Source organism: Arachis hypogaea, chromosome 8, assembly GCF_003086295.3.
Source record: "Arachis hypogaea cultivar Tifrunner chromosome 8, arahy.Tifrunner.gnm2.J5K5, whole genome shotgun sequence".
NCBI lineage: Eukaryota > Viridiplantae > Streptophyta > Magnoliopsida > Fabales > Fabaceae > Arachis > Arachis hypogaea.
Window position 1 is genome coordinate 48518597 of NC_092043.1, and position 12251 is coordinate 48530847.

Genomic DNA, 12251 nt, shown 5'->3' on the forward strand with positions numbered 1-12251 from the left:
AGGACCCAAGGACTATTTATGCAGGCAAAAACTCTATAAATAAACGAGTTTCAAACGGATGAGCCACACGAGACATTTGTTGAGGGTGTGAGAGATGGCGGAGAGTATTTTCTTGTTAGTGCATCACCGGAGAAAAATTGATGAAAACATAAGTGAGGGTGTAACTTTTTCTAGCAAAAAGCAGATAGGTGTGTTTTCATCAATTTTTTTTCCGATGATGCACTAACAAGAAAATATTCTCCGCCATCTCTCACACCCTCAACAAATGTCCCATGTGGCTCATCCGTTTGAAACTCGTTTATTTATAGAGTTTTTGCCTGCATAAATGTCCTTGGGTCCTTAGGGTTACTAACTTGGGCATAAATCTCCCAGCCCAGTTAGTGTTACAAACTAACACATAAATTGTGCCAGGCTAAAGAGGGTCCCAATAATGTATAAATCGTGACAGCCCAGTGTGATTTAGCCTATAAACACGTGAAACCTACAACCCTGGGATGATTTATACTCTATTTCTAACCTAAGAGGCCCTGCCACGATTTACGTTTAATTTGGCTTACAAGTTCATGCATTAATCGTCCTAGACTGAGATGCTTCATATTTTATATAATCCTATGCAGCCTAGGACGATTTATATAATAATACCAACATGATAATCACGTTGCAGAATCTATTTCAGGAAAATCAGGTAATTTTGAACCCAAACAATTTATTTAAGTAAAAACACCCTATAATTGTCAATCTTATTCCCTAATTGTTGAATTAGCAATCTTTATTTTCCTTGTGAATATCTCAAGTATAGTGAGAAAGGAAAAAAAATGAAAGAAGGAAAACATACATTATTAACACGTGGATTGATGATTAAAAATGGGATGCAAACCTATTTATATTCCTCTCTCTCTCTCTTTCTTTTATTCTCTCTCTAAATCTCTCTCTCCTCCGTCTCTTTCTCTCTCTTCGCCGTATCACTCAGCTCCAACTCCACTCTCCCTCCAAACCCTAGAAACACCGTTCCACTTCCCTTCAAATCGGAACCAATTTCAGAGCACAGGACACTCAATAATATTAATACGCACCTCCCAGCTTCCGCAATTTTCCGTCATGGCGGCCACGGCCACCGTAACCACAAGCCAGGTCTATATCGACGTAATTGAGGACGTCATCGTCAAGGTTCGCGACGAGTTCATCAACAACGCTGGTCCCGGCGAGGAAGTTCTCAAGGAGCTCCAAGCTGTAATCTCATCTTCTTCTCTCCCTTTCTCATTTTGATTCCTTCGTATCATTTTCTTCAGTTACATGAATTAGATTCCTACTTCAATTGATTTTGTTTGCAAGATATTTTGTTTCTGAGCTGGACCTGCTTGATCTAGGGTTAGATCCGATCGGTTATTGGTTTTGTTATTATTTATTTTGTTTATTGTATTTTGATTTGTTTAGTTGTGGGAATCAAAGATGATACAAGCTGGTGTTCTTGTTGCTCCCATAGAAAGGTCCAGTGGAACTAAGACAAACCCCGGTGCAGTTCACGATCTTAATGTGCCGTATGAGGGGAATGAAGAGTATGAGACTCCTACTGCTGAAATGCTTTTTCCACCTGTGAGTCTTAATCATATGTTTTCACCACTAAGGTTATCCCTTTTATGTGATTTCATGAGTTAATAACTTATGGGCTTCTTTTCGAATGTGCAGACGCCTCTGCAAACACCAATGCAAACCCCTTTACCAGGAACCGTGGATAACTCTATGTATAACATCCCAACTGGATCGAGCGACTACACTTCTTCTGGAAATGATGCTGATGTAAAAGGAGGACAACCTAGTCCATACGTGGTAAAGGTTTTTTTTTTTTTTTTTTTTTTGTCTTATTGGCTCCATAATTGTATCAAAAAGTTTCGGAAAAATTTCCCCAATTGGTTTTAGTTTCTCAATCACTATTCTCCATTTATTCAGTTGGATCAATACATAGTCATTGGCTGAACCTTGTTATTGAAATCTGCACATGGGTCTTTAATTATCATTACATTAAGATTGTTCTTAAATCTTGCAGCAACAACTGCCTCCCTCTCCCTGGATGAACCAGAGGCCCTCACTTGATGTTAATGTTGGTGAGTCCATTTAAACTTGAGACAAAATTTTAGTGAAACCTCTTTGTGCAATGATGATGTGTATTATTGTAGCTTACGATGATGGACGGGATGAAGCTGGTAGAGGAACTTCTAATCAACCTCTTACACAGGTAAGCAAACCAATGAGGTATTAAGAAGAATTGTTGTTCCCTGCTGTTAAAACTTGAAGGGATCATATGATAGTGTTCTTCTATGAAGCAGCAAATACTCCTGTCTTGTTGCACACATTAAATGGGTGATTTGTTATAGAATGCTAAGTGTGAGCTTAAAGAGGTAAAATATGATCATCTCATTTAGATATTATTTATGCTTGAAAAACACCAAGGAATTCTTCAAAGCGCCTATGGGAAAACGAAAACGCGATGATTTGGCTTCACAATATAACAATGCTGATGGATATATACCTCAGCAGGATGGGGCTGGAGATTCTGCATCTGGATCTTTTGAAGTCGAGGTACATCTTGTTTTCTATTGGCAAGTATTTAAAAAAAAAATTATGCTTGGTGGTGCATCTTGTTTGTAAGTAGTTCTGCAATAACTAATGATATTGATGTTAATTGTCAATATTTGGCATATTTGTTATTTCTGTTGAATTTGTGATTAATGACTTACCCTGAATGAATCAAAGTTACACTTATGTTTATGACAATTCACAATTTAACTGGGAGTAGACTAATCTGTTAGGCATTGATCCGCAGTTAATCTGTTGGCTATCACTCTACTCTATTATTGTCAAAAGAGCCTGTGTTGTTTTCAGTTTTAAATCTTACCCCCATATAGGTTGAAATTTAAAATCTTTCAAGAGGGGGAAAAATGGTTGAACATTATCTGCAGATACTTATATTTCTGTCATTTTATTAATTTCACATTTTTCAGGTATGTGGAGGCAGAATCTCCATTAATGCACATCATACAACTTCTAAAGAGAAAATACCAGCTGACTTAGGGAGGCCAACTTCTAGGATTCCGCAACTTGATGGACCAATTCCTTTTGATGATGATATGCTTTCTACTCCTAATGTGAGTAGATATTTTTTTTTCTTTTTATGGGCCTCCTTTCCTTTTGGTGGAAAATGGATACATAGCCCTTGAACTTTTGGTCTTTGTTAAATGTTAATATATACCTCATCTTTCAATTTAGCATTTAATAAAACTGTACAATGTTAAAATAAGGTTACATTCACTTGTTATCTATTTTAATTTGTTGGGATTGGGGACTCCTTCATAATCACTTCAGAATTGATCTTTCTGGTAGGTAATAATTAGTAAGGAATTTTGTAGATTACGTTTGCACAGTTCTCTTTGATTTATTGTAAATATGAGCTCCAGGACTTCACAGTCTTGAGGAAACATTTAAGCATTTCAAATTCTTAGTGGTTAAATTTTCAATTAAAGGTGGATATTGTAATGTATGGAACCTGAAGTAGTTGCATATTTGACAATGATACATATCACACTTGGTGCTACTTTTGGTGGCTGGTAATAGTTAGCCAAATAAGTGGTAAGAAATAAGATTGGATTCTGTAATCCTAGTCGATTCTTTATTTGCTTGCAGATTCAATCTTTCTTTGGTAATTCATTTCGTGCTTCATTTAACACTACTCTCACCATGTTTTGTGCAATAATCTGTGCTGGGTTCTGTTGATCCTGTGGCAGATATACAATTATGAAGGAGTGTTGAGTGAAGACTACAACATTGCAAATACACCGGCTCCTCCTGGTATATTTGGAACATGGTTATATAAGTGTTCTATTTTGAAGATATACATTGCTGATGATGTTTTGCCTTTTTATTAGAGATACCAGCAAGCACCCCTGCTCTTGTAGCTCAAAACGAGGCAGCAAATGACAATGAAGATGACGATGATGATGATGAGCCATTAAATGAGAATGACGACGATGATGATTTTGATGATCTGGATCAAGGAGAAGATCAAGATACACATCATCTTGTTTTGGCTCAGTTTGACAAGGTGATACAACCTTCCTCCTTGTGTGCATGTTACATATGAGTGCTGTTGTAATATGATGTAGTTAGTGGTTCAAGGTTGTAGAATCCTTTTGCTGAGTAAAAGTCTTATACTTACTACGAATACAGGTGACACGTACCAAGAGCAGGTGGAAATGCACATTGAAGGATGGCATCATGCACATAAATAATAAAGACATTCTCTTCAATAAGGTACGGTCTCAAGGACAAAAAAATGATATTTTTCATACTTTAATTTCACTTTTTCAAAATGTTACAATGAATTCTACTTTACCCTTTTTCAGGCGACAGGGGAATTTGATTTCTGATTATGTTGGGTGAGTGTTTCGGGAGGCATGCACCATTAGTCTCATTGAGTGTTTTGTAATCTTTCTCTGATTTTAATTATAAAATGGAAGCTTGAGGAGGAGAGAATTCCTTTATACTTTGGAGACTATTGTTTTGATGTTGGCCTGTTTAATATTGTACATAAAGGATGAGCAATTTTCGGCCTTACTTATGGTTAGGTACGTAGATCTTTAGCACTGTATAATTATAACTGGACAATTCAAAAATTGATTTGTATGATAATCATGGAATTATTTAGGCCTGGTTTTGTTTAATAATAGGCAAGACAAGCACGTTTTAGTGTTTAAGAGGAGAAATTAATGACAGTAGCATTGTATATATTCCGTACCAAAATCCTCATTTAAAACGCCAAATGGGTACTGGAGTAAAAGGAATTCTTCTTTGAATTATCTTCCTTTGCAACAGTTGAGGCATTTTTTAAAGACTAGTTACATTCTTTCGTAACAGATTGCCTCTTGACTTAAAAGTTTAAACGGTTAGACCTGGAATACATTTTAACAAGAAATTAGAGTGACATCTGCCCAATGCGCCGGGGATGATAATTTAACGATAATATATAGTATATTTTATAAAATATTATATTATTTAAAAATTAATTAAAATATATACAAATTTAACTAATATTAAATTTGATGTATTTTTTATTTAAAGTATTTTATAATATGTTTTTTATATTGAGGTTGTATAGAGCTATATTTTTATTTGTCGCTTTTATTTTTGTATTTGTTTTAATCGATGGATTTAGTCTTTTTATATAGTGTTTGTCTTTTTAATTTTTTGTTGTTGTTGGAGTTGTTTCTTTTTTCTTTTTATCATATGTTCTTGTAGAGACATGTTTTTTTTGAATTATTGACTTGTATCTATTTTCTTATCTGTTATCTTTTATTTTTATTCCATTTTTGTATATATGTTTTTCATCTGAAGATGTATCTTAGATTTGTTTATTTTTTTTAATCTCTTGATTATTATGTCATCTAGGTGTGATGATATTAGTGTTGATGAAGTTGGTTCATATAATCAATGAGCAATATAAATGATGTTTTGAATAAATAAAATTTTTATTGTATTATTTTTTATTTGTTGTAATAGGAGTTGAGTTTTGGTATTTTTTTGTTGAGACAAACTTGGTAATAGTGTATTGTTGAGAGTATAGTTAAAATTATTTACTTTGACTTCAAATATAAGTATGAAGTTGTATAAATTTTACAATTAGGATGGTGCTTGAATGTCATTGTTATCTTGGAGTATAATTAGATTTTTAGATAGTTGTGTCCAATAATTTTTTTGCTTCTCTATTAAATAGCACAAAAGTTATTATAGCACTTAAACCTTTAATTTAATTTTGAATCTATAATAATTATTGAGTTAGTAATTTATAATTTGATGAAATTTTTTATGAATAGGTATAATTTGATGAAATTTTTTATAATTTGAATCTGTAATATTTTTTTATGTTGTAGCACAAAAACTTTAATTTTTTGTATTTTTTGTGGATTTTTCTTTGACATCTATTCATTCTTCTTCTCTTATATTTTTGTGGATTTTAATGACATCTATAATAGTAAGAATAAAATTGTTTACAATATTTATTGTACGTGTAATTGTGTATATATAATATATTGAATAAACTATTTTTAATAAGAATAATTTAAATAGCATAAAATAAAAATATATGTTAATAATATTTTGTGTTATAGTACAAAAATTTTATTTTTTGTATTTTTTGTGGATTTTCTTTTGACATTCACTTATTTTTCTGTTTTTAGTGCCTAAAGTTTTTCAATAATATTTATAATAATAAGATTAAAAATTTTTAGAATATGTATTTTGTGTGTATATATATATATATTTTGAATAAGTTATTTTTAATAAAAATAATTTAAATAGCATAAAGTAAAAATATATGTTAATATTTTCTAGTTTACTTTGTCAGATAATGTCTCAAGTGATACAAATTTAAAATAATACTGAAAAATAATTAAAATTGATTTTTTATTTAAATAAGTATAATTATAAAAATTTTAAAATATAGTTATATATAAAGTATTACAAAATAATGAAAAAAGTATAAATAGTAAAAGTAATGATAATGTTTTTTCTTATAAATTAGTTTTAAAAATATAATAAATATTTTTATTTTGTACCAAATCATTTAATAGAATCAATTTTAAATAAATAGACTTTTTTTATTTGTTGGTGTAAATATTTCTTAGACGAACCACGAATTGTAAAATGAAATAATAGCGATAAGAGTCTTATGTATGATATACAAGTATGTTAAATAGTATGAAATTTGAATAGTTTGTAACTTAAAATTTGTTGTGATAATGTTATTGTGATACTTTTAATATAGATATTTATTGTATTTAATTAATTAATTGTCAAAGTTATGGTTTTGTTTTTTCATTTTCTAAAATTTGATTGATTAATTTCTAAATTTTTTCAAGTAAGTAAATGTGTTGACGTGATATAAAACAAAAATGGCTTAAATATATTGTACAAAGACTTTGACATTAATTTTTATATAATAAAAATAGATAAATTATTTGTACTTTAAATCTTGCTTGTTTGGTAACCTTTTTTTTATAATGTTATTTGCTATCATAAAATTGTATTTTACTAATTTTGTACTGTATATTAAGTATGACCATAAACCAATTCAGTCATTAGTTTTGCTATAAACATAACTTTTAAGGATCATATTTCATTCAAGGCAATTGTTAACACACTAAAATTGTAACATGGACTTAACAATTGACATCAATAGAAATTTTGCTTCCCTAGCCTTGTAGGGCATCCTCCTCTTCCGCTGTCTCTCTTTATCATCATATTCTTCTCCCCTTTCACAAAGAGTTGATACTACAGACCCAACTGCTCCATGTTTCTATATAACTATCTTTATATAGTCTTTAGCACTTCCTACTTGCAAGTCCAAATAGGAGATTGAGAAAAGTCAAACTTGTTGCAAAATAAATTACTTACCAAACAGTTTCTTTTTGAAAGAGTATTTTAGCAGGTTCTGCTTATATAATAATATACCAAATTAACACTTGATTTAATAAAATTTTTCGAATAAGTATTTGGATTTTTTAAAAGTACAAGTTTTTTTATTATTATTATTATTATCTAGAACATCCACTATTTATAATAATAATTAAATCTACTCGCATCTTATCTTAATAGATTTAGTTCACAAGATTTAAGAACTTTTATCTCGGTCTTGATTTGTTGATGTTCAGTGAGTGTCTCGAGAAATAAATAAAGCTACAAATTGAATGACTAAATATGGTATTAAGAGTAACTTTAATAATATTGTTTAACTTGAGTTTTGTGTTGATCTCTAACAAATCATCTGTTCGAATATAAGATAGTATTTAACTATTTATTTTATTTCTTTGCATGTTTAAACACTAAAAAAATCCACTCGCACTAAAGATTTCTGAAACGGGCATGGGTGGTGGACTGGTGGCTAAACTAGTAGAAACCCTCCTCACAAATTGTTAGGATTTGAACCCCCTAACTAAATAATTGAAGGAATCCAACTACATGACAAATTGGATTAGGCCACTTGTTTACCTAAAATTATTAAGAATTTCCACTAATTGCTGACTATGTTGGGCCGGCCTCTTTTTTATTCATAAGTATTAATTTGTGATGTGGCAATATTTATTTTTCAATATTCATAGCAAGTAGTAGCAATTAATTTCCATATTTGTAATTTTGTTTTGATTGGCTCTAATTTTACCATTTTGGTCATTGTCATCAAAGTCAAAGAACCAAGTTTAACGTGTGACAATGTTCGTTGGTGGGGCCCACAACAATAACAACAAAAATATAGAATCCAAATTAAAACCCACCTAACTCAGCAACTTCATTCCCATTTCCTCAAATTTTCCATTTTCTTTTCTCTAACTACAAATACTTGCTTCCAAGTTTCATATCCTTCATTGAAGATCAAGATTTTATAATGGAGGGTCTTGTACCTTTGGTGTTAAGAGCAATAAAGAAGAACAGAAATAGACGCCAATATGAGTGTCTTGATTCTTCATCTCTAAGCTATAACATCACCATGGCTGAGATCTACCATCATCATCATCATCATGCACAAAGTCATGTGGATCATCATCATCATCATCATCGAAGACATAAATCTGTTGAAGATTTTGGAAACGGGGTTGTTGCTTCTTCTTCAATATCATCACCCCCTCCAATTCCAAAGCAACAACAACTAATGAGGTTTAGAAGTCAGAGAATGTTCTCTTGTATCACTGGTTCCTAATCATAATTATATTTAGTAGGTTCGAATCTCGTTTTATACATGCAACAATTCATTGGTTGCAACAAACTCTTCAATGGAGCTCCGATTCGTGACAGATTAATCTTGATGCTGCCGAATTGAAAGATACCGTAAAAAATAAAAAAATTATCATATTCAGGTTTGTATGTGCATAGATATAATAATAATAATGATCCTCTAATTAAGTTGATTAGTGAATGGATCATTAATTATTATTATCTAAGTGCCAAGTAATTTTTCTTAATTAGTACTTACTTCCATTAGATAGATAAAAACCAATTATTGAAAGGGCTGTGTATTGTTAATTAATGTTTCGGGTTAATTCTTATTTGAATCAATGCATATATGGTTTCTAAGGCGATTTAATTTGGTTTCTAGTAATTGAGTCTTGGTATTAATTTGTTGAAGGTTTTGGTTTTGTGGTTCTTCATTTGTTTGTATGTGAAATATTTGACTTTTTTCTCCCTTATTTTTGGCTCTCATATAAGCTACTTATTAGCTTGCTGGCATTCACTAGTTTGAAAAATAATTAATCAATTATACTTCCAAATTTTGAAGTTTAGATTGTCCTTTTAAGCAAAGAATCTAACTAAAAACACTGAATATAGATCTATGATTATGCTCCACCGACAACCAGTAATTCAGTATTATAGTTGTGAGATATATATTGTACAATTAATTTTTTTTTATTTTAATAAAAAAGAGTTCAACATAAGGTAAAGAATAAGGTGGTATTATAATGAAGATTTTATAATTATTTTTATGTAAATTTTTTTTTTTGGATGATGAATTGGATGGTTAGATTTTAATATTTATAAAAGTGTTGTTTTTGTTTAAAGTGTGGCTAAATAAATAAATCACACTTTTAAACAAAACATTTTTATGAAAAGATATTTTTTTATTTTTATTTGAGTAGTTGCCAAGAATAATACCATGAGTTCAATATAAATAATGGAGAATAATTCTAAGATGAAAATTTTTTCAGGTGAAAAAAATAAAGAGAAGTGTATAAATATTTTTAAAAAATTAATAAAAATAAAATAGTATATTTTCTTAGATAAATATTTAATTTTCTTAGATAAATATTTAACTATCTATAAAAGTAAATTTTATCTCATCACTATTTTTGCTCTTTATTATAGTATGCATCAATAATTAATACACTCCCATAAGACTAAAAACAAATAGCTAACTCAAGCATAATGACCATATATACTTTAAAGTTAACTTCGACGTTATTATCGATAACTAAAATGGAATAAGACTTTGTACTTCTTTTCACAATTTACAATTAATTATTTAATTCGCAAATAAATTCATTTTTCTCTGTCAATATATTTTAAAAAATATTCTTATTTCTACTCAACTAAATATCATAAATTACGGATAAATGATTAAATTAGTCTCTAAAAAATTACTCGTTTTTTAAATTAATTTTTAAAAAATTATATTAAATTAACTCTAAATTAAAGAATTTCAATGTCTCAAATTTTCTCCTCAATTAAATTTTGATTTGATTTAATTTCATAAACTTATTATATTAATAGTCAATTGAGACTCTTAGATGTCACTTAACGCGTGTCATATAAGGAAATTTTGATACCATAAAAAAAATGACAAAAAAACTAACATAACTAATTTAAAATCTTTAAAGAATGAATTTAATTAAAAAAAATCTTTTAGAAACTAATTTAAAAAATAATTTTTTTAAAAACTAATTTAACTATTTATTTTATAAATTACAAATATATATATATATATATATATATATATATATATATATATCAATTACTTCTTTTAATCTTCCCTTCCCATATAGATTGTCAGCTAATTCTCAAAATGTTCTTCCGTTATTAGTCTAAATTGTTGGGATCATGCACACCATTCCTATCAATTAAACACACAAGCAACAAACAAATATATAGCGATGTCAACATTCTTCTTACAAAGAATACAAATATTATTACTAATTTCAAGAAGAGTAAAGTTAGAGAACCAAAAGCATATCAACCAAAATTCAGCTAAATATCTTTGGATGAATTCAAAATTTTTACGAGTTAATATATATAGATGTTTCTTCTACTAAGTATTAGAATGTTTCTTTTTCATATTAAATAGATGTTCTTTTATATATTTTTTGAATTTGTGATTATTAGAAGTGGATAGATTAATGTGAGAAAAAAAAGGAAGGATTTTGAATTTAAAAAATTTAAAATTAATTAATTATTAATATAAATTAATATAATTTTGTTTAATTTTTGACTGATAAGCTTTTGGTTCCTTATACTATTCATTTCAAGAATATTCATCCCAGTGTTTTTCAGAAGCGTCTCAATCCACAACACATTCACTAAAGAGATAATTAAAAATAAATTTTTTTTATCAAATTGTCTCACCACCTTATTTTTTTTTGCTTTCTCACCAAACTGATAGACTGTAACAGTCCATGAAACTGACTAAATAAATTCATTTCCCACAGATGTAGTTCCTCGTCCATTAAAAATTACTTACCTAATGTAACTTATTCCAAAATTCACAATCCCTTACCACAATTTTTGTGGGTTGACACCATAATTGAAGAGTGATATTGTGACTTCTGAATTTAATAATGTTACTCATTTCTAATGTGATTTGTTCAAATTATCTTTCACCAACATTATTATTATTATTATTATTATTATTATTATTATTATTATTTGGTGATGAGAAATACTGATAGGCATTGAGGACAATTTAAAAATAATATATATATATATAGTCATTTTACTATAACTAACTATGTTACAATGATGATGACAGTGACTATGATATTTTAAAAAATATTGTTAAAATTAAACTTATATTTTTTTATTATTAAATAATATTTTTAAAAAGTGTTGCTTAAAAAAATATTATTTTAATTTTAATATTACCAAAAGTATCATATTATTCTTTTTTTTTTTTTTTTTTTTTGGACAAGCCTTGGGCCAGAAAACTGACCCGGCACAACCACAAAGAAACCAAAACCCCAAGACCCAACCCGCTTCAGGATCCATTCAATGGACCGTAATGACATCCCCTTGTATGGAGATGTTCTGGTGGCGCACAACGCTACTGTCCGCAGCTTGAAGAAGCTAATGCATGGATCAAAAAGCTGCAGCATTCCATTGTCCTCAGTGAAGTCGAGCTGAATCCGCCTGGACACATCCTGGGATGTCCGTCACTGCTACCCAACGCCGGTCCCAAAAAGAAGCCCCTAGTGATGGATCCGCCGTAAAGAACATCCAACAGAGCCAGCAGCTGGCCCTTCAGTGAGCTCCCTTTTCCCGTCGATCCCAGCGATTCACCGAAGCAACAACTCCAGTCTGCTATCCAGCTAAAAAAGGAACCTGCATGCTTGATATTCAATACCCTCCTAACAAGGACGGTGCCATCAACTGCTTTCAAGAAGCCCTAGAAGTTTGAACCTGCACTCAAAGTAAGTCACTATCTAATTAAATTGAGATCCCTTTTT

The 12251-nt window shown here is 29.9% G+C and overlaps 2 protein-coding genes across 5 annotated transcripts; both read left to right on the forward strand.

Moving 5' to 3' along the window:
- The first annotated feature begins 831 nt into the window (after positions 1 to 831).
- On the forward strand, positions 832 to 4698 carry LOC112708008 (transcription initiation factor IIA large subunit). Of its 4 annotated transcripts, none has more exons than XM_025760094.3 (11): positions 832 to 1230; positions 1435 to 1593; positions 1687 to 1827; positions 2045 to 2102; positions 2199 to 2233; positions 2449 to 2577; positions 3000 to 3143; positions 3780 to 3843; positions 3921 to 4096; positions 4222 to 4305; positions 4398 to 4698. In XM_025760094.3, exons 1-11 carry the CDS (start codon positions 865 to 867, stop codon positions 4419 to 4421), a joined length of 1380 nt encoding a protein of 459 aa, XP_025615879.2. In that variant the 5' UTR covers positions 832 to 864; the 3' UTR covers positions 4422 to 4698. The 4 variants fall into 4 exon arrangements, with proteins under 4 accessions (XP_025615879.2, XP_072057673.1, XP_025615877.1 ...); XM_072201572.1 differs by having other exon boundaries at positions 3930 to 4096; XM_025760092.3 differs by having other exon boundaries at positions 871 to 1230; positions 2175 to 2233.
- Positions 4699 to 8428: 3730 nt separating this feature from the next.
- On the forward strand, positions 8429 to 8740 carry LOC112705466 (uncharacterized). The gene has a single exon (XM_025756293.1). It carries the CDS (start codon positions 8429 to 8431, stop codon positions 8738 to 8740), a length of 312 nt encoding a protein of 103 aa, XP_025612078.1.
- The last annotated feature ends 3511 nt before the right edge of the window (positions 8741 to 12251 follow it).